Genomic DNA, 24,007 nt, shown 5'->3' on the forward strand with positions numbered 1-24,007 from the left:
ATTCTCCTTATAAGTTAGATATAACCACACTAAATTACATTAATTTATGGTGACAACATATTCAGGAAAAAAATATATATATATAATTCTCCATATAGTAGAAATGACTTTGCCTGGGTCTGAAAAAGCCCGGGTTAAAACCAGTCTCGCTGAACATAGTGGACAATGAGGACTACTGAGACCTCAAGAACAATGGCAATGGGTTTTTGATCCTACTGTACCTATTGGTTTCGTGGGAGCCTAGGCAGTTTCGTGGATGCTCACCTTACTAGACCTGGATGGAGGTGGGTGGCCCTTGGATTTCCTACAGGGCAGGGAATCCTGACTGCTCTATGGGCTGACAAGGGACTGGGACTTGATTGGGGGAGGGGGAGGGAAAGGGGAGGCAGCGGTGGGGAAGAGAGAGAAATCTTTAATAAATAAATAAGTAATTAAAAAAATAATAATATAAAAAAATAAGTTAACACATGATACAAAAAAATGACTTTGAATGCTCAGTTTGCTTTTGTTTCAAGTAGCTTTAATAAATTCACAGAATCGTGGTATTATGAACAGGTTTTCAATTTACTTATATTTCTTTTTAACTTTCATTAATTGTATACAGTGAATTGTATTTCTTTTCTTCCTTATTGCCCTCGTCCATCTCCATCAGCCCCGCCACCAGCCATCTTCCTACATTCCAATCTTCTTTTCGTGCGTGACTCAATGAATCTAATTCCAGTTATAGGAGCATGATCGGGACTTATTAGAGCATGATCGGGACTTATTAGAGCATGAGCAAGGCATCAGTAGGCTGAGCACTGAAGAAAATGGTATTGCCTCCCCTAGCAGCCATTAGCTGCCAATAGATCCTCAGGGAAGATTGGGGCCTTTTCGTTACTGCAAAATTACAAATAATCCTGAATACTACCACTAAATCCAAATGTAAAGGCCATGCAAAGGGGAGAGCTAAAATAAATTGCAGAGACTAATAATCAGTCATGAAATAAACATTTTCTCTAGGCTGTAGGAGGATGAGCCAGGTCGAAGGCACGGTTTTCAAATCTGTCTCAAGGATTATTCATTTGGTCCTAATTGGTTCTACCTAGTGGTATCAGGAGGTACTTATTTAAATGGAGTGCATTTAGGAGGAAGGGAAAATGGTTGAGAATCCTGAGCTTGAAAGAAAAATGATGTTACATTTCACAGTAGGGAGCAGGGCCAGGCTCCAAGGACCTCGCAGACAAAAAGGTGGGCTCTACTCATTTTCTTATAATGAAAGCATAATAAGAGAACTCTTGTTCTCTAAAGAAATTAAAACTTTTAAAACAAAGTTATTTACTTATTAATATATTTATATGTAATGTATATATATATATACACACACACATGCATATGGACCAACAATTAATGTTAAAAGAGGCTTTGAATTGAAAAAGAGCAAGGAGGGGCATTTGGTAAGCATCGGAAGGAGGAAAAGGAAGCAGAAAATTATGTGATTATAATCTCAAAAAATAACTTACAGAAATTTGAAATATTTAAAAGCAACAAAATTAAAGCAAGATTGAATGTAGTTATGCAGGTAAGAGTCTTAAGGTTGCAAATATAAAACAATCACGATATTCACTTCATTTAAACTAAAGGAGGGCTGGACATGGCTCAGCAATTAAGAGCACTTGTGTTTTTCAGAGCATCTGGGTTTGAGTCCCAGCAACGACATGGCAGCAGACAACTATCTGTAACTCCAGTTCTAATAGATCAAACACCCTCCCCAGACTTGCAGAGGCAACAGGCACTCAAGTACTGCACAAACATATATGCAAGTGAAACATACATACACATAAAAATAATAATTTTCTTTAAAAGTTAAAGGAACAGAACAATATTTTGTATATTTTAAACATAATAAAGTTTGGGTGGGGGGGTGTACAGGCCTAGTGAAGGTCAGTGTTCAGAGAGAGAGAGAGGTGTGAAGATGGCGCCTCCAGCTTTTAAGGGCTGCCTGTGCATCTGCACAGGGGGATGGGGTGGTTACATCTTACGCAGATGACGGAGCTCACACATGTGCACAAGGGCTCATATAGCGGTGTCATACATTGATGCACCCATGCTGCACAGGGGTCACACAGGTCCTTTAAGATTCCCGGGGCCAACAATGAGGACCCTAAGAGAGACATATGTAAGATTTAATCTACATGGCAAGTAGAAAAAGACAAGAACTCCTGAGTAAATTCGGAGCATGGCGACCTTGGGAGAGGGTTGAAGGGGAGGGAAGAGGAGGGGAGCAGAGAAAAATGTAGAGCTCAATAAAAATCAATAAAAAATAATAAAATAATAAAATAAAGATTCCTGGCACCCATTAGGCACTTCTGCCTGAGGGCTTGTCCGCACATGCTTGGCCCCGGAACCCGGAAGTGTCAGCCATGTTGTGGGGCTGAATCATTACAGAAGGTGTATGCTGCCAACATAGAAAAGGCTGAACCATGTAAAAAAAAAAATCAGCCATTTTTCTGGATTAGTGTCAGAGATATTATGTGCCAGGCTAGATCCCCTCCCTCATGTAATCTTGATAAGAGGATTCCAGGAGTTTTCCACAGAGGGACTCATCACCTGAACTCCATGGTCCCAGTGTCTGGGTAGAACAGCTCCATGAACAGCAAGAACCTCCTTGTGGGCAAGGCTAAGCGATACCCAGTCTCCAAGAGGTCCGTGCTTTCACGAATTTATTGTCTCTGAGAGTTATAAGGTCTTCATAACAAAACGTTAAGAGAAAAATCTTGGACTTTTGTCAATGGCTTGGAAAAAATGAACTGCCTAAAAAAGTACCGAACATTCTTCTCCCTCAGCAGCCTGCCTTCAGGAGAAACTATTCTGCCAGTGAGTAGCTATCAGGGGACCAGCCTTGACAAAAGCTCCTCTTGTGAAGGTAGGAGCATAGGGATTTATGAATATAAGTAAAGAATACAAAGATGCCTGAAAAATAGTAATACAGAAACCATAGAATAGTACCAGGAGGGCATTCCGGTGAATACTGAAATCATCCACATTACCACAATAGTACTGTGGTATAACAAAAAACTTCTTTAACATGATACAAAGGACAATTCAAACAGTTAATTGCTTTAACACTTTGAGGCATCAAGTCATTAGCATTCTGTTGTTTAGGCAGTGAAGCCACCTTAGACCAAGTATCCTGAAGACAGCCACTCCCAGTTAACCTCATATAACAAAAGAAGGGCCGAAATAAGTTTGCATATCTGGACCATCTGTCTAGATGGAAATATTCTCACCATTTTGGGCTTCCAGTAGCCTGATGGGAACCTACTGCACATGTCTTCCTGGAGAAACAGGAATTCCGTACTCCAGCATCTCCCAGCTGTCGATCCTTCTCAAGCTAAGAGAACAGAAAACAAACAAACAGGCACAAGCTCACTGGAGCACCAAGACTAGTCTTCCATTACCCCATTCTTACACCTGTCCTAATAAAAAGCTATGGTCTGCCACTGATTCCACCCAGTGCATAAAAGTCTTATTTTACACAGATTAGAGGATTTTTATAAAGCAAAAACCAGAGGAGTATAAAATAGACAAAACTGGCATCCAAACTTTATTCAAACTGGCAGTTAATGTTTGAATTACTTGATTAGGAACTGCTAAAAACTGACTAATATGCTAAGATCTTTAAGAGAAAATGCAGACGCTTGCCAAAACATATAAGGAATTTGTATGGCCAAAGTGGACCTTAAAAAACAAGCAAGGAGAAATAATAAATACATGCTCGTTAGACAGTGGTCTTGTGTTCATGGGGCTGAGCAGTTGGTTTATATTCAAAGGTCTTGGAAGAGGGAGAGCTAAGACACACACACGAGATCTTTTGGCTTTTCTTTGCAAATATAAAAAAAAATAATGCTAAGCCAAAGGAACTGGACTTTAATTTCTGTCCTAGGGCCGATGAAGAATCTTTACCCCATGGGCTGCGCTCATTGTATATAATTTCTCTCTTGTCATCAAACTGTGAGCTGAGGAAATTCTGTGAAAATATTTTTTCTGTTCAGCATGATCAATCAAGACCTTTTCAAAGACTGAGCTTCTGAGTTGGCCCTTAAGTCCTGGGCAGAATTTGATTAAAGACCAGCATTAAAAGAAAAGAGGACATGGCAGTAGGAAAGCAGATGAAGGAGGAATTGGGGGGCTTATGGAAAACTGTCCAGTCCACTAGAACAGCACTATTTCCTTGCTGCTCTTCCCTGATACGGATTTTCTTTAGGCCTTGTCTATATCCAGTGTGTCCTATATTTAAGAACACAAAAGGCACACTGCTGGGTTGGTTTTGATAGATTTCAAAAGACCATGTACTTCATGGTATTAATTTTCATAGCCCAGGTTTTAGGCAAGAACACTTTAAACACACACACACACACACACACACACATACAGCCTTGCATTTTCTTTGAGTCCTGAACAAAATTGCCTATTCCTTTTTGAATATGAGCGTAGGTAGTATTAGAGTTTGTGCTGAAAGCCAAAACTGAATTAGTATCAAGCTGAGCCTTGATCATTTTGAGGTGTTACTTTTGTTCAGTGCCAACACTGTTTAACAATGTATTTGCTGTGGCAATTGTTCAGTAGAGCATTTTCCTTAGAAGGTAGATTGTGTGGAAGGAAACTTAGTAGCAGTAATGTGTTTATCCAAGAGTGCCTCTGATAATTGCTTTCACTCTTCCTGAATCTGTGTTTTCTTTCTTGCCCTTGTCGGTGCTTTTCTTGTTACTGCATAGCCTCCACAGCAATAAAAGAGAATTTACATCTTAGGAGAAATCCATTTATAGACAGCGAATCATTGATGTGTTTAGAGGCCAAGAAGTTTGTTTGTAGTTTTCAAAAGCTCATTCCATGTCTTTAAATTGTACGCTTACCAAATAGGAAGCAGAATAATGGGTCCAACGGGGATAGAATTTTATCACTGCTTCCCTCAAAAGTGGACAGGCCCATTGAAAATAGTTTTCCCTCTAATAATACTGCATTGTCTCCCTTCAGACGTGTGGTGCTGAAATCGTAGCAGGTGTGGTGGCGTGCAGATGTTAGGTGTGGTTTATTCTCACTATGTAATCCTTAGAAGGAAAGGGATACATACTGGTCCTAGTGCATGAACTGGCTCCTTGGAGCCCATTCCCTGTAGAAGGATGCTGTGGGATAATGCTCTTATACACTCTAAAGATTTATCACTCATATTATTTTAATAAAATGCTGGTTTGCTGTTAGTCAGGCAGGAAGTATAGGCAGGGTGACCAGACTAAGAATTCTGGGAAGAAGAAGGGCAGAGTCAGCCACCAGCCAGATGCAGAGGAGGCAAGATGAGAATGCCTTACTGACAAAAAGTACCAAGCCATGTGACTAAACATAGACAAGAATTATGGGTTAATTTAAGTTGTAAGAGCTAGATAATAATAATAATAATAATAATCCTGAGCTAATAGGCCAAACAGTTTATGATTAATATAAGCCCCTGTGTGATTCTTTGGGACTGAATGGCTATAAGACCAGGTGAGACAATTACTTCCCTTTACAGAGGGATAACTTGCTCAGTCTAGATACACAGGGCCTTGATCCTGCCTCAAGTAATGTGACAGACATTGTTGACTCCCCATGGAAGGCCTCATCCTCTCTGAGAAGTGTTTTGGAAGTGGGTATGATGAGGGAGTTAAGTGGAGAAGGAGGAGGGGAGGGAGGGGGAACTAGGATTGGTAGGTAAATTAAGATTGTTTTTAGAAAGGAAAAAAAGGGAGGGAGGACAAATGAACAGAGTGCTTTGTCTGGAAAGAAAACTGTGCAAACCAAGAAATCAAAACAATACTGGATGGCAGTTTGATTCTGCAATGCTTCTGTTTGGTTTTTGTCTCTACCTCCTCCTAGCCAGCAGACCTGTGGGTTGTCAGGCTCTGCCTGATGTTTAGTTTCCTTGCCCACAACACACAAATTCTTTCTAATCATTTCTCTGCTCATTATAGATGTCACATTATAAATCTTTTCAGAGAGGCAAAGGCTAGAATTAATATCTTATCTCTATCTGAAGTATTAGTGAAAGTAGATACCTTTTCATATAGTTGAGAGAATCTAAAAGGAATGTAGTTCAGGAGTTATGGCCAGAGCAGGGAGGGTGTAACGCCTCTTCTCAGGTTCAGCAGGTATAACTCAATTACTAGCTCTGGTTACACATGTTTTGCGTTTCTGCTGTCTTTTGAAAAGTATGTTTTGAGTTTGTTTTGTGTGCCTGTATATAAGACAGAAAAATAAGGTTTTGTTTTGTATTATTTTCACAATGGCCTTGATATTTGTGGAAAGGATGTTTCATAAAAATCCAAATGGGCAGCTGACATTTTTATTTTAAAGTTGTTGTCTATTTCCTTTTGAGTTCTGTTAGAGAAGGTTTGGCTATAAATGTAAAAAGAAAATGTTCTTTCTCTAGATCTAGATTTCTTGATCTATCCAAAGTAGTCTATTATGGATGCTTTTAATGTTGTTTTGAAAGCAATACTTTAAATAGAAGCCATTGTTGTTCAGCACTAGTTACCATGGTAATGAACAAAGTTATTTGATTTAAACAAATTCTCCAGAACAGAAAATTTATCCTCTATCTCTTTTCAGTTTATATGGCTGTCTCTATGTCTGCCCTTTAATTTCCATTGTTAGAAGTAATTGGTTTTGCTAAGATTAATGTGCATATTTTTCCTAGGAAAATAAACATCAAAACTTGAAAACCATTAATTTTGAGTTACTAGAAGTAATGCTCCTCTTTCCCTCTTTAAGTAATTTAAGTAATTTTGTAAGTCCCTTTAAAACCCCATCAACACATGTCTATAACGACTGTGAAATTGTTTTTGTTTTGAGCATTTGTTTCTGCAATAAGCAGAGTTGCCTTGATGAGAATTTTCTCTATTCATAGAACGTGCAAATAAGAACCGCTCAGTAAATGTTTTGTTGTGTGAGAAAAACAAATGTTTAATGTGAAGGAATTTCCAGCTTCCCTAAATATTGATCTTACTCTCAACTGTCTTCCATTAGGGTTTGTTGGCCTTTATTGATGAGGGAGAAAAGGAAGAATTTTATCAAATATATTTAGCTTGTCTTGTAGTTCCATGGATTAGAAAGGTTTCTTCTATGGATATCCTAACACTTTACTCATCTTCTTTTCTTTCTTTTATTTTATTTCTTAATAACCAACATGTTCAAGAAGCATGTTCCGCAAAGTTTGCAGTTCTGAGCTTACAGAATAACAGAGTTAGCATTGACGAATAAGTGGGTGTCTTTCTATAATGCCTTATACTTTGCTTTTTACTCACTGAGTCCCAGATACGACATCACAGGGAAATTGGGCTCTCCTCTTAGAATTCTAAGTCTAACGAGTAAGAATGGATTCAAAAGGGAGTTCAAGGCCTCTAGTAAAAAGAATGGTTTTGATCGTGCTATAAAAGTGGAGGGAATTGCATTGTACCAACCTTTCAGCCATATCAGATAGTGGCACCTGTTCCAAGGAATCTGTGTCTGAGAAGACTTTTTTTTTTTTTAACAGTGAGCATCTGAATATACAATTCAGATGTTTATGAAACATCTGGAATATGGGAAATAGTTCATTCCTGACCTTAGTCCTTCTTAGTAGCATGCACGTGTGTTTCACCTAGTGGCAAATTTCATAGAGAACCTCTCAGTACAAAATTTAGGCCTGCCAGTCTCATCTTTTGCAAGTTGTGTTCCAATGAAACTGATGCTGTGTTTTGTTTGTTTGTTTAATGTAATATTCTTGTTAAAAATCAATACCTTGACAAGAATTTATTGGATTGAGAGAAGTTGAGCAGCTGCTATACGGGGTCAATCCAATGCAGATACATTTATAATAGGCTTTAGAACAAATATTGATAATCGGATCTGTTCGGATAGGGCTGGAAGATCCCTACTTTCTGCATTTGGAGTTGGGAACTGTTCTGGGGGAAATCATTGCCTTTGAACATATGATCACCGCAGAAGGAGCTTAAGGGTCATGATGTGTGTCTGACTGCCATTTCTAGAGCTAAGCAACAAGCCCTTTGAAGAGGAATTTGAGAAAAAATGTGTCTACTGACTACATCACCACTAGCTTATTTTCTTCTCATTTAATTAAAAGAAGCATGCAATAAGTACTACACAGATCAAATGTCAGGAGGCAGGCATAAACCAAGCTGGACAAGGCAAGCAGAGATATTTAGAGTCATGTTCTTCTAAATGTATACTAAATGAATAAAGAAATTGGTGAATAAAGAAATTGCCTTGACCTGTAGGTAGGGCAGAATTTAGGTAAGCCAGGAAATCTAAATTGAATGCTGGGAGAAAGGAGGCTGAGTGGGAGAGAAGCCATGTAACCCTGCTGGAGACAGATGCCAGAACTTTACCCAGACAGCCACAGCCATGTGGCAATACACAAATTAATGGAGCTAGGTTACATTAAGATGTGTTAGCCAAAAGAAGCTAGAGCTAATGGGCCAAGAAGTAAATTAATTAATATAGTTTTTGTGTGATTATTTCGGGGCTGAGCAGCTTGGAACCAACAAGCGGCCTTCTTTCAACACCTCTAATGAGTTAAAATTAAGACATCAGGCTGAACTCATGCTTTCCTATGAGTAGAGGGTGATTGACTTATTAAAGTTGTTAACTTTATTTAATAAATTCATTGTGTATAATCAAGTTATACAATATAATATTTGTCATATACTATGAAATGATCACTATAAACAGTCAAATGCATACGTTTCCATGTCTCATTGATACCTTCTTGCGTCTTTGCAGTGATGAGAATATCAAAGGTCTTGTTGGATATCATGATTGCTATAATCTCTTGCTTTTAAGTGTTGTAAAGTATACAATAAGAAAGATTTGTCGGCATTATAAAATAATTTAATCTTTCAGCATAAAATTATTGTAAAAAGCATCACAGTATAAAAAAAGAGCCAAAAGAATTTGCATGTATATATTTGCATAAATAGGCAAATGATAGAAATTAGATAGATAGAAAAATAGACAGATAGGTATTTAGATATTAGATGACAGATGATATATAAATTATTAATAGATATATAAACAGATATGATATTATATTATATGATATGACAAATGATACATTGAGAGATCAGAAAATGGGATTATGTTTCAGACTGACTTAAACCTCAGATTCTAGGTGATCTAACAACTGCTGTCTGGACTCTATAGCAGAGAACCAAGTAGTTCCCTGTCCAAGAAACTTATCAATCTTAATGCAAGGTTGAAGCTCACTGGAAAGTTGCTGGTGTTGTTGGTTCACGGAAGGTCTAAGAAGCTAGAGTGTAGTGGCAGCAGCAAAATTCAAACCGTCTTACAAAGAAATGGCTCCCGGGCTACGAACACTGTTTTTCTCAGACCTCTTTTTCAGCCGGGGCTCCAGTTTCTTGGAAAGTGCCACTAATATGTTACTCTTCACACTCTCCAGCCATGCATTCACCACCAAAACACTCTAATTTTCTCACATGTGGACCCTTTTGAAAATGCCTCCTGAGGTACACAGTGATATATTAGCAGTCTTAGATACCTCTCATTGTAATCCAGTTGACTACAAAGACCAAATTTCACATATCTATACTGATATAGTACTTTCTATGTTAAAAAAAAATCAATGTAAAATCTGGTAAGTATCATGATAGAATCAATTTTACAGTTTCATTTTATATTGCCTGGGTGTAGTTTCTGTTTCCTTGACAACACAACTTCTAATATTACCTGTCATATACCTCCATTTATTTTTCCCATTTTCTTATGCATTTTCAAGAAGGAAACTTACTGTGTAGTAACGACTGGCTCTTATTTGCAATTTTCTTGCCCCAGCCTCTCAAGTGTTATATTAAAGGTGTGCACCACCATGGCTGACTTATTTCAGTTAACTTTATAAATAAGATCAAATATACCCTGGGGAACTTCAGTGTTCTTTAAGGATTTGATTTCGGGGCTTTTTGAAAAAGACAACCAAAACTGGGAAATTGTACATAATATAAAGATTAAAAGAAAAAGGATAAAATTGTATGTTTTAATAAAAATGCAATAAATGTCTCATTTTGGGGCAATTCTGTCACCTTTGAGAGATGCTTTATATGACTTTCCTTTCTTGCCTGTGATATTTGAGTATTCAAAGTAAGTGAAGCATTCATTTTCATATTGAAGATAATAGTGAAAGAAACAAAAAAAAGACCACCTATAGAAACACAATTATTTGAAGTTGCTCAAATCTTGCCTCTACCAAATAAATTCCTTTCAAGTATGTTACTGAACAAGATTAGTTAAGTTCTGTAATCAAAAGATTTTTTCCTAGGTTATAAAGGGATATCATTCCTCACTGTCAATTTTTCTCTTAAATCATTCCATCTTCCTCATTTTCTTGGTAGTGATAGGAATATTCCATTCTCACAACAGAAATAGATTCCCATGATTTTTATTGTCATTACACAAATCCTTGTTGTAGTTCATGTACTGCACATTGCCAATAATTGGATGATTGATTAGTTTCTCCTAAAGGTAACATGACACTGGGGCATAGTAAATATATCAAAACAAAATTTTTAAATTGGGAAATATTCCTTCTAATTTTGTTCTTGAATGGCTATATTGTGTCATAAGTGATTGTCTATACTGCACACATTAGTGTAGTTCTGTATAGGTTGTCCTCCAGGCCCATTTTGTTGATTGAATTAGAGAGAAATAAAATGAAGTTGAAAGTCTGTAGGAGCTCGTGTCAATTAAGGAATTCCCGGCTGGTGGAAAATCACCTCCAGACATCTCTACCTCATTAGTCAGCTCATCACTGCATCATGGCAGCGAGTCCCTTGGTTCTTGTCAGTGGCTTTAACAACTTCCTCTAGGATGCCTTGTGAAAGGCCTGAGCAATAGTGTTGGGAATCTGCTATTTTCTAAGAAAATCCTGTGTCGGCTGAATAAGCACGTTGTTTGGCATTTTACTTTCCTTTCTCGGCAAATGAAAAATCAAAGTATGTTTCTTGTGGAATCAGATGAAGAACGGATGGCCCTTGATAACTGATGGCAGGAATCTGAGCGGCTGAAGCATTTTCGTCTTAAGCAAGCTTGGAACTCAGTCTCCAAATTTCAAGGCATGCTTTTAGCTCCCAGTGAATTCTGCTATACGTTTTAGAGAAAACATTCTTTTACATGGTCAATAAACTTCTTGATTTCTTTTGGTCTTAAGTTTCATTTTTCAGGATCTATTTTAGAAAAGGATTGAATAGTAAAAGTATTTGGAAAGAGGTAAACATTGAAAAGTACTCCTTTAAAATAAAAGGCAGGGTCATGTGTCATCAAATAACAGATGCCATAAATTTGAAAGAGAGCAAGTGTTGTAAATAGAAGGGTTTGGAGGGAAGAAAGAGATGGGAAAATGATTTAATTATAATCTTACATAATAAAAGAAATATTTTTAAGAGAAGAAAGCAGACCACTTTCAAAAATAGTTGATATCATCCTACTGGAACAAATAATAACTTCATAGATTAAACATAACAACCCAGCAGTAGTTAATGTTTCATAAGTTTTCAAAAATTTGGATGCAAATTAAAGAGTAAATCCAAAAGGAAAAAATGAGAGCTTCAGCTTCAGAACTCTGCACTTCAAAATAGAACCAGAAAATATAAGGCCGTTCTTGGATCCCACTGCTTCACCCCCAAGCGTGTTGCTGTAAAGACTGAGTGACAAAGGCAAAAATTGTGATGGAAAACTGTGACATGATTCTGGTTAAACATGTGAAAAGAAGTTGTATGCCTCTTCTCTTGGGAATCCTTTGTGGCCTTCTGTTATGCTTACAAGTGACTATCTTTGTAACATACAGTAACTGGGAAGGAGCATTGTCGTCAAGTGTAGATTTTAGTATTTCAGGGAGAGTGCTCCCCTCTAGTGACAATAGATCTACAGCAGCACTGGCATTTTAGGTTGGCCCACTGCTGCAGCTGGGTTGTGTAAGTTGGGCAGAAGTACTCATTCTCTAGATTTACTAGTGGAGACAAAGACTCAGCTGTTCCCTAATGAATCATGATGCTCTACCTTGCCCAATTTTGCTACAGTAAACACTTCAACAATGCAGGCAGCGAGGCACTTAGTTAGTATTGCTAAGGTAGCATTTAATATAATTCGTGCCTTTTTCTCTGTCATATCTTCTCCTTGCCTTCCTTAAGAATTTTAAATGCCCTAAAGTCCATTCAACTAAATCTTGGTTCATGACCTCCTCTCCTTGTTTGACTACTCTAAACTCAGTCATTCAGTTATCGTGATAATATAATTAGTACATTTGAAGTATTGAGAAACATTCATTCATTATAACATAATTAGTGCATATGAAGTATTAAAAATTACTCACAATGACCTTTTTGCTTCTTCATTACTGAATACATCTAACTCTTCCTAAAAGTTACTGTGAAATGGAATTGACTGCCTCATTGTCTTCATTGGTTTCTTCAGCTTTATAAACACTGTGCTGACACAATGCATTATTTCATTGCCTTCTATCTCTATAAAATGATATTTTGTGCATTCCCATCCTCAAAAGCTTACAACATGATTCGGTTTGTATCTACAAATAAAAGCATTCAGTTTGCTTCTATTAGTAAGTGTTCTATTATCCGAAGAGAATAGGTTTCTTAGTCGCATGTTTATGAGAAATTTAGATATTTCTGTTTATGATTGTTATAAAAATGTTGCTTTGCATACCCTCATGCTTTCTACCCAGTCATACTGAAAGTTGCTACAGGGTATGGACTAGAAAGATTTAACAATAGTCATTGCAAAGTTCACATTTCCAGAATAACCCTAAAGCACTCTTACAAGCTCTTATAACTGCTCTTTATTATCAGCAGTGTATAGTGGCATGCTTAGGCCTAATGTTAATCTTATGACACTCATCGCTGCCAAATGCCTGCCACATAACATGAGAGCTACAATTGATATTTTTCAACTTATATAAGTAATAGCAGTATACATCTCTAATAATTAATGTCATTGTGTGTTTTCTGATGTTTCAGTGATAAGATTTTACAAGTCTATACCAAAGAATATACTTTTAAAAATTATTTTCAGTTACTTTATTATTTTAGTCATGAAATACATGCAGAGAGTAGAAAGAAAACTAATTCTATTTTGAGATGATTCTCTTGATGAACTTTTCACAGTTGATAATTACTTTTTTTTTTCTTTTGACAGAACGATTCCGAGATTTACTGCTCCCTCCATCTGGCCAGGACTCTGAGATTCTGCCCTTCATTCAGTCTAGAAATTATCCCAAGTAAGTAGCAGGAGTCTGCTGGGTGTTGAGAGGAGAAGCACTAGATATTGGCAGAACTTGATGCAAGGAAGCAAAATGTAATTATTCTGTGGGATTTGTAAAGATCCCGAGTAACCTAGCCAAATCACTTAATATCTCACTTATAACGTCTGATCTTTGGCTCCTCAGAAGTGGTGCAGAAGACCAATCTCTGCTTCTAATTACAGTGATCTTTGTGTGCCTGGGGAGTTGCTCCTCAGTGCAAGCAATGAGCCTCCTGTATAGTCATGCTGTATCATCAGTGGATGGCTCCTAATCTTATTCTCTATTTTCTATTCTTTACATTAAAGAAGGTGTATTTCCATAAAGATTGTCCTCTTAATTTTCTACTTCCTTTGCCGATTAATTGCAATAAACCATTTTTTGTTTAAAAATATGCCTTATGACCTAAAACACAAGGTAGAAAGCAACTTGTCTACAATATATTGCATATGAAGGATAATATCTATGAAACCTATAATATCCCACATAGGCTCACAATACTCTAGCTAATGAATGTGGTGGGTTTGGGATTTGGGTGGACTTAATTAGATTGTATGATTTCTTTTAATCTTTAGCATTCTCTGAACATGAAAAATCTAACAAACAATAGAGAATATGAAAATGTGGTCTTGAGGTGAAATAAACTCATGTGGTAGAAAACGTGACTCATCAATGAAATGTATGTTTGATTATATGACAGAGGAACAGAAACATAACCAAAGAAATATTAAGGGAAAGCCATTTGAAAAACATTTTGTAATAATTCTGGGAAACATGGTTCTAAATTATGACAAATTTTCTTAATCACATTCTTAAATTCATGGACTCTCATTTGACCCGTTGCCAAAAATAGGGACACCCGTTTTCCAAAAGTCAAGTGCAGACACTGTTCTGTAAGAGTTTTCAGTGTGAATAAATGTGGCTGTTATGAGAATAAACATGAGGACTCAAAGAGAGGAAGAGGACACTTAGTGCAAAGCACATTTGGATGTGGAGGTTAGAGGAAATAAACAGGCGTAACACATCTGGTTTCTCAGTCTCTGTTCAGCTCATGATGTCTGAAAAGATGTTGGCTTATGATATGTTTTTAGAGGATTTTTATATTTTATTCTTATTTAATCAGCTTATATGTGCAAAATGTTTGAAGAAATTTGACATAATTTAGACTGGAAGTTTAAGTGGATAATTAAGTCAACAAAACATAACACAGTAGCTTTGGAAGGCTTAGTGTGGATGTGGACAAAGTGTTGTGAAAATGCAGAAAAACTTATTTCCATTTTCCTTTCATATAGATTAAGTCCTATGAGATGCTAAGCACTTAGATAAGCATCCACTACTTATAAACAGGAATATTATTTATAACAGAAGTCAGAATTATTGTTTTGCTTGACTGCCAAAGAACAATCTTAATTATTTGGATAGTAAAATCTGTCTCAACCCAATCTTATTTCCAACTGGCTGCTTAAAAATGTCTTCAAGTCATAATATTGTGTAATATCTCTACAGCACAGTCCTCAGATGACCTTTCAGGTTTCATCTCTTAGCAAGATAGTCTTCCTTTTTCTTCGGTATTCAGAGTCCTATTTCTAGAAATTCTCTCTCTTCAGTAGTTTTTGTTCACTTAAGAGTAATATATTTTTCCATACTTTTATTATCACACTAATAATGAAATGTTAGTAGCATGCAGAATATATTTATATGTTAGGATTTATATTATACCTTTCAATGAATAATTCCATGAAATCTTTATCATTTCCCTAGTATTATTGTTTTCTTTTTATTATTATTATTATTTTTCCAGAGGATTGAGAAGAAAAAAATTAAATATCATAACCAAGTAATGTGGTGCCATTGATTCTCAAACTCAGATCTCTGTTATTCCAAATTATATTTAATCTTGTTATACAGGCTCTCATTCATTTATCCACCCATATTTTTATCTAACCATTCATCAAATGTGCATTGAATACATACCTCATGACACTTGATCATAACTACCAATAATATAAAAATGACTAAGGTACAGTGTATTATTTGAGGGCGCTAGAATTCTTAGAGGGAAAAGCTTAATGAATAAATAATATCAATGTGTTAAGGCATATGTGGAGAAATTGAAAAAAAAAGTATATAAAGTTAATTTTGTCCTTGAGTAAAATGTCCAGATGAGAGGTTCTTTAGTTAAAACCAAGAGTACATAACACATGAAGCCATTGTAATGCCTGAGGAGCACACCAGCCTACAATAATTGTGCAGTACACACATCTGTAGGCACACTCTAGTGAGAAGAATATAAAGATAAATGAAGATGACTCCATCTGGTCTGCTATTTAACGAAACTTAGACTTTGTTGCGATGACAGTGGAGAATCGTGAGAAGGATTTAAGCAATGGGAATAAAAGCTAACCTATATTTTCATCCACTTACCATGGATCAAAAGTAAAACATGAAGCATTGTCTCAGGATAACATAATCTCCATTCAAAATTCATAAAGGATCCATGAGGTGCTGGTGATAGGAACTGTTCAGTGACTATCATGGGATGTCAGGAGGCACAATCCACAAAATGTAGTGGTTACTCACTAGATGGAGGTGAAGAGGAGAGAAGACGCAGTCTGAATTTTGGGTGACTGCAACCTCTTTTTACTGCCCTCATGATGGGAAATGAGTGACAGTTTCTATGAATATCTTTCTTTACTCCTATGTTTTGATCAGAAGTAGCAAAGATGTTTTCTTCCTACATTAATTTGAGGAAGGCACAGTGTCTGTCCTAATTCCATTTTACACAGCTTTGTGGTATTAAAGAAAAGGATGTGAAACCCCAGGCCTGTAAAAAAGAAGTCAGTTCTCATCCTATTCCTCATTTCTCTCTGTTCTGCACTTCCTCAACCCTAAGCCTTGCCTCCGTGCAGCATGAAAGCTCTGTGTGTGGTCTGATTACCATTTTCCAAGCTTGATGCTGTCATAGGGATCACTGTGCTTCCCAAGAAAGATGTCCTGTTCATAGGCTCTGTTTGGGGGGGGGGTGATTAGTAAGGTTGAAGCCCTTTCTGTTGTGTTCCTGCTTATGTGATATGGATGCTCTTCTGGATGTTTCCACAGCCACAATTATGATTTTCTTTATCACAAATAGACTTTTTTTTTTTTTACTTACATTGTTGGTATAATGGAAGTGACTCAATGGTTAAGAGATGTGATGCTCTTGCAAAAGATCTGAGTTTGGTTCCCAGTATCCACATCAGGTGGCTCACCACAGTCTGTAAGGACTCCTTCACTCACATCATGCACATAGATACACAGACATATAAATACACAAAAATCAAAAAGAAATCTTTTTAAAATGAAAAGACAAAACAAGAATTATTGTCTCTTCTCTACTCCTCCCTACACTAGGACATCTTTACTAGTGGAATTCTAATACCTAGCTGAAAAGATAGCTAAAAATGTAAATTTTGGACTTGTTTGTAGAATTGAATCATGAATATTTCTGATGCCATTGGTATTCTCTAGTCTAGGGAAGCAATATGTCAAAGGGGGGTTATTCTGTTAATATTATCAGGTAGTAAGTCCCACAGCCCCTAACATTCAACTCACAATTAAAACATACTCTTTAGAGCTTTAGAAAACTAGCAGACCACTAAAATAAAATGATATTCCAAAAACTGAAGTACTGCTAAAATTTTAAGATTCTCTTTAAGAGATACGACAAATCAAGAAGCCGGCAGTTCAAAACCAATAAACAAACAAACAAGAGGACACCTATGTGTCTGACAGAGTAACTCAGACATATTCATAAGAACCGGTTCTAGAGGAGCCATGTGAGTCAGTTGGCTGGAGGTTTGCCTGATGCCTCTAACATTCTGAGTATGCACGCGTGTCCAAGAGATATGTATGCATGACTTAGCATCTGCGTGCTTGAGAGGCTTTGCTGGTTTGTCCTCCTCTGTTATTATTGCCTGCCAGACACCTTTCAGTGTCAGTGGACTTTAGGTTTGTGAGGTTTTCGTTGATTGGGAACTTTTTTTTTCTTTGTTTTGTTTTTGACTAGTAGATTGTCCTGAAATTCTTCGTTTGTGAAAAGATCTTAAAAATCCAGGTTGAGTTTCTTTCATTGATAAAGGGCTACTTGGCGTGCTTTGAACCTGTGGCTTTGATCCCCAACATGGAAAGAAGAGAAAAGTAAACCTTAAGAATCCCATGATAGAAACCACCCACTTTTAACAGAGTATTGTTTGTTCATTGCTCTTCAAAAGTATCCTCAGCAAACAGATAGATATCAGAGTTAATTCATAGCCTCAATAATAGTTGATGAATATGTTTTATAGATGAGTACTAAAATGAAAGTTAAAAGCTACTCTTAAACTAAATGTGTCAATTCATAATGGATATAAGAATATAATTTCAAGAATATGCTTTTTTTTGGTAGTTCCATTCCAGAAAAATTTTATCCTTGCAGATTTTTAAGTGATGAATGGCTTCTGTCTTCAAAGGCTTACTTAACATTTTGCTAGCAATGTTTCTTTCCTTAAATGTATATTGCCATCCAAATCTTCTAGCAAGGTCTGTGCTTGCTTGTTTTGTATCTCCATGTTTGCAGGCTCAGTGGCTCCTAGGTGGGCAAGTGTTTTACTGAACTTTACCACTGAGTTAAGTCTCCTGCCCTCTACAGAGTTTTGATCCAAATGTTATGGGCTTCCAGGAGCTCCCATGATCACTGTATTCAAAATCATCATCTGCAGTAGTACAGCTCTGCTGGGGATGCCAGGGATGCTGTTAGAGCTTCATGTCTTAGCCTTCATCCAGAAAATTAACCTTGAATAGAGAGTCTAGGGGTAGGGCCCAGATCTGCATGTGTTAATAAGCCCTCCAAGAAATTCCATTCTCACGTTCCTTTACAACCCATTAAAGCAAGACAGATTTTGAAGACCATCTCGGTCTTTTAATGCTCCCTCGCCACTTTTTATGGCTTTTACTGATGTAATTATCTCTTGAGTGATCTAAACTGCAAATCCATCTTCTCCTGGGGAGTAGTTAATCATAATCATTTTTCTCCCAGATGAAGAAGAAATTGTTACCTGATGGATGGTCGAGGACTGCATGCCCTTTATTTTCCCAACCAAAAGAAGTGGTGATTGGCTGGTATGATTAATGTCTAGTCATTAAGGAAAGGAATGCTGGAGATAGATTCAAAAGGAATTTAGAAATTATCTTTTCTCTAAATAGGAGTTGTGGTCTAGGGAAAATTACTTGATGTTTCGGCATTTAAATTTCCATTACAATTAAATGGCAATTTATTATGCCTACTTTAAGTTATTTTGTGACTCTACAGTGACGGGATATATAGAATAATTAGTACAGCTTCTGGAACAGATTAAATTTTAAATAAGCAGTTTTTATTTTGATGATATCTTGTTTTAGACTCTGAGGTAAAACTTAAGCATTTGTTGATTTTCTTAATTTAAAACTTTTAAGAAGAGAAGCCTCAAGAAAAAAAATCACATGTGACTCTAGTGCCAGTGCCTCTTCTGGCCTCCAAGGGCCACTGCGTATCGGTGGCATATAATGACATGCATGTGCGCACACACCCACACATACAACCACACACACACACAAATTAAAATAACAATTATTTAAAGATTTTTAAACGGTTTAAAAAATTAAAAAGATATATAAATAGTTTTCAAAGTACGAATGAAATGATTGTATACAGATCATAAATATTTGTCACCAGTAACAATATCATGATTTTTTAAAGTATGTTATATGTCAAAGTTCCATGTTAAAAGGCTTCTTTGGTTCTAAAAGTAGAAATGAATTTTGAATATAAAGGTATGCTGTCCTTCATAATAGAATGTTCCATCACTTGTCAACTGAAGTTTAAAATTATGTCCATAGCTCAGCTGCAGTTTTATAGAAGTGAAGACTTGCATTTAATATCCATAATCTTGTCACATATAATGTAATTGTAAAATCTGGTACTAAAGGTTACTACTACTCATAAAGTAAAACCAAGTTATTTTGCACATTAATGAAGTTAATGTGTAAAAAATTAGATTTCTTGTTTTTTTTTTTCTTGTCTCTTTCTACCTTCATAAAAAAATCTAGGTCTCATCAATCAGTGAACAGGTCACTAGTGATTTTGTAATCTTTTCCCTTCACCATTGTTTGGGCCGTGTGTGTGTGTGTGTGTGTGTGTGTGTGTGTGTTTGAATTCTGTTACTGAGATGATTTAAATATTTCATAGTAAATTCAGTTTTCAAAATATTACATGGGACCTCATTTATATGTATTAATTTATAACGAATTTTTAAAACTGTTTCTAATGAAAAGCAACTGATTCTCAGAGATCCATCATAACAAATCCTTACCATCCCCACCTTGTATTGAGCTTAGTCCACTTCTTCTGTTGATGCTGTGCCTCATCCCAGTGGCATACTATAAACACACTGATGTCTTATGTAGAAACGATCTCTGGTGTTTGGGTTGCATTCTACAATTCCTAACAGGTTTTCTCTGTCTCATCACATTTTGTATCTTTTATGGATGAAGAAAATGGAGTTTAGCAAGGTCAAGTAGCTCCTCGGTGATCTCATTCCTAGTAAGTGACTGGAACTTCAAGTTCTAGTGTTTGTGTTCAAAGCTATTACAAAACACCAGAGAATAGCCATGTGGGGAGGGAGGAGGATGTGTTGCTTTGGAAGCAGACACATAGTGGAAAGGTCTTTTTCATGATTCCTCTTACTTATTTGTTGATGAAATAATGTATAAATATTAATTCTGAAATTTACAGTCTCATCTTTTAAGGTATCAATGCATTCAATTAATCTGTTATCTAACTCATTCAATGTGGCATAGGTGAAGATGCAAACATTTATAGGGTAGGTCTCAAGTCATTGTGGGTCTTGAATCAAAAACATCATCATACAAATAATTCACACATATTTCATGTTTGCTGACTAAATGTAAGCTATGAGTTAAGTAGACAGAGTAAGAATTGTACATATGTAATTGTATAAGATATGTAGTCATAGGATTTCTTCCTACATTAGGCATATCAATTTTGATGCTTGTTTGTTGAGATAAATGTTCAATGCAACTGTCTTATCTACATAAGGTCTATCTTTCCTGTCAAGATGCTGAAATCACACAAACCACAAAAATATGGTTATTCTGCAATCATCACAGATAACTATTTGACCATAAAAATGGACCTTTTAGACATCGGGGATACAAGAGGAAAGGTGAAGGGAAAGAGTCACAGCAGCCAAGTGAGACAACCTCTCATAAGACGTCTTTCCATTCCAGAATCATTTGTTCCACATCTGCCAAAATAGCCACACAGTCAAAACAGATGAATGGAATCTGAGAAATGTGGTGTTTTGGCTGGACGTTCGCTTCCCTGAATAAAATTAATGTTCTGTTACTACGAGAAGAAGGATGGATACTAAGTAGACAATTGGTGATTTCTGTTTACAGTTAAGGATGTTTAAATGTATACACACACACACACACAAGCACTCACAGATCAAGGACAATATCTATTGTGATTTCTTAATAATTTATCTAGGGCAAGCGAGGAGCAATTAGATTCTTCTGCTTTCTCTGATTTCCAGTCCATATACTGTATATGTGAGTAAATATGTGTGACAGAGTACTTGCTACTCAAGGGTACACTATTAAGTTTCAAACATAGAAGAAACTGGTATTTTCATTTGGTCAGTTGTCATAGTGAAATATTACCAGAGCTTTAACCAATCACTCCTTTACAGAATAGTTTTTCCTGTGCTTTCCTAAACTTTTGTTTAAGGTAGAAATGGAAGGATGTTCTTGTTTTGGTATCAGTTGCTCAAAACAAATTGCTTTTTCCTTACGACTTCTCACTGTAAGAAACAAAGAGATAATGCCTGAGAAATCACAGTACCTAGAATTTGGATTCAGCATGAATAGTAAATGTCATAAGAAATTAGTTTATTTTCTTTGTCCACCTTCTCTATAGGTTGTACATTGATGGTCCATTTGGAAGTCCATTTGAGGAGTCGCTGAACTATGAAGTTAGCCTCTGTGTGGCCGGAGGCATTGGGGTCACTCCGTTTGCATCGATACTAAACACCCTGCTGTATGTCACTTAGATCTATTTTTACTCCAAACAGAGAAGTACCAATATTTAAATAATTCTAGTTTATATATGAAATAGTTCTTTACAGAGTTTTCCTACTCGCTATTCAAGACATTTCATTTCCTACTAAGAGAAGTGAAAAATTCAGTAACTCACAGTTTATGAGCTTCAGCACCCAGCATGCTCCCTGGAAAAAGAAATCCATCTTCTTTTCCTATTAAGAATTATACACCCTAGGCCTTCTTGCTTGACCTCCTCACAGTGGTGCCATTGTTCATTCATTTTGTGAAAATTACTTTGGGGTGCCTTTGTGCCAATTAATCTTAGAGTTACTGGGGGTAAAACAGTCAATGGAAACATAGACTCTGCTGTTAGAAAGTCAACATTCAATTAGAGCAACTTAAAATAAAGTAACACATTTATATGGTGAATTGTTTCTGAAAATATCAAATCCAATGAAAAGCTCTGTAAGGATCAGAGAATATTTTAATACAGGGAGGCAGAAAGAATAGAGATTATAGAGGCCAGGATTGAAATGTCCTCTTCTGGACAAAACATAACCATTGCAGTCATGACTTTCTGAGTCTGCAGAAGTATGAGCACATCAGTAGTAAGGGATTGATGAAGCCATTGCCAAACTACATGCTACTGATAGACTCAGGGAAAGAAAGTCAATGTCTTTAGTTTTGTGACCACTGGTGACCCCACCAGGCTCCGATGGTTAATTCAATCCTGTGGTCACAAATGGCTCTGGTAAAGCTAAATGGACCACAGGTCAAAACCAAAAGTCATGAATCTGGGAACAGGATTGATAGGGAATTAAGGAAAAATGATAGTGATGGAGGGAGAGAAGATAGGATTGTGGGGGGAGAACCAGAATACATTATATATATATAATTATGAAATTAATTCATAAAAAACCTTTTAAGCAAAAAAATGTTGAATAGATTATAAAAATAAATGTCTGGGGGTAATTATAAGAGTCTGATCAGGGAAAGCTCCTTTGAGAAGATGATGGACACTTCATCACCTCAGCCCTTCATTTATTAGCAACTTTGTAACAAACCGAAGAAAAGAAATGTCAAAGTTGAGGTTGCCCAAATGGGACATACTCTCAGTACTTTAGTTCCAGAATTATAAACAAAGGTTGATTCTTCACCATAAAAACACACAGTGACAGCAAAAAAGGTGATCCCGGATCACTTCCATTCACTTCTCAAATAGACAAAATTCACTTTAAAATGTTTGAGGGAATATTTTAAAAAGAAGGAGAAGGAGGAAGAAGAAGCAGAGGCATTAACACTCCTTTGGCTTAGTTAGGAGTGTCACGAGTTCAAAATAAGTTTGGGTTACATAGCTAGACCTTGTCTCAGCACAAAAGATAAATGAAAGATATTTTTGAATAATATTTTATTTCATTTCAAGTATTCTACTGGATGTGATTTGGGGACATGTTGGAGACTCTTAAAAAAATAAGCATGTTACAATCCAGAAATCATTTGTTTCTGACAATATATTATGAGTTATTTTGATATTTAGTATTATAAAAATAGGAACATTTTCTTAACCTCAAGTCAGCTTCATAGTCATAACTAGGCATCCTGACTTGGAATTGAGAGTGAATGGAATGTATTACATAGTGAGTGGTTGTGAAATCTTTATTAAGTGAGTGTTAAGAAAGGGATAAACAACCAAGTTTCTGGAATGATTTTTGCCTAAAAGTGAGGGCAAGGCCGAATGACCTTTTGATTCCTGCACAATGATACAGTTCCCTGAAATAGAGAACTTGTTTTTCTGAGACTCATGAGCCAGTGCTCTTCTTATCCAATAGTTCAGTTTATGGTCTCAAAGTGGATGTGTATATAATACTGATAAATTTAGCAGTTGATGACATCATAGAGTCAATGTATTGTTTACAGTAAGCGACAGTAATAGCATATAGTGTATAGCATGCTGACATGGAAGTGACTGGGTTTGGGACATCTTTGTTTGTCTCTTAGTGGTTGCTTATGAATGAAAATGTTCAAGAATAGGTGAATTTTGTATTGTTCATCCAGTTCCAGTCACAACTTCACTCTTGATTTTCAAGGGACGACTGGAAACCATACAAGCTAAGAAGACTGTACTTTATCTGGGTGTGCAGAGACATCCGGTCCTTCCAGTGGTTTGCAGACTTGCTCTGTATGTTACACAACAAGGTATTATTAGGATGGTTATTATTTTTTAGTTATCTCATTTTCTAAATATTTTTATATTTTAAAAGCAAGAAATACTCATTATAGAATAAAAGTTCTTTAGTATCTACAACCAGAAGTAATATCTAACAAAAACAGATGTACATCTTCTCAGATATGAGTGCTTTCAAATATATGTGTGTTCCTGTGACATTCTTTAACATGTGTTTTTGCATTTTAACATAAAACACTCCACATACATGTATATGCACATGGCTAGAAGTGATGAGAAAATAGAGAAAAGGGATGAAGGGACCACCACAAACACTACATCATCTTCTAAGCTCAATTATAATAAGTTTGTCCCATATTCTTGTTTTAATG

At 36.3% G+C, this 24,007-nt stretch overlaps 1 protein-coding gene across 5 annotated transcripts in view; it reads left to right on the forward strand.

Annotated features, from left to right (window-relative positions):
- Positions 1–24,007, forward strand: part of Nox4 (NADPH oxidase 4) — an 87,903-nt gene that overhangs the window by 51,313 nt on the left and 12,583 nt on the right. For all 5 annotated transcript variants that reach the window (XM_050127236.1, XM_050127232.1, XM_050127233.1 and 2 more), the window contains 3 exons: positions 13,234–13,315; positions 21,330–21,449; positions 23,539–23,647. In XM_050127236.1, coding sequence (XP_049983193.1) covers positions 13,234–13,315; positions 21,330–21,449; positions 23,539–23,647 — 311 coding nt within the window. The remainder of the gene's footprint in view (positions 1–13,233; positions 13,316–21,329; positions 21,450–23,538; positions 23,648–24,007) is intronic.

Source organism: Alexandromys fortis, unplaced genomic scaffold, assembly GCF_014885135.2.
Source record: "Alexandromys fortis isolate MF-2015 unplaced genomic scaffold, M_Fortis_MF-2015_v1.1 scaffold_272, whole genome shotgun sequence".
Lineage (NCBI taxonomy): Eukaryota > Metazoa > Chordata > Mammalia > Rodentia > Cricetidae > Alexandromys > Alexandromys fortis.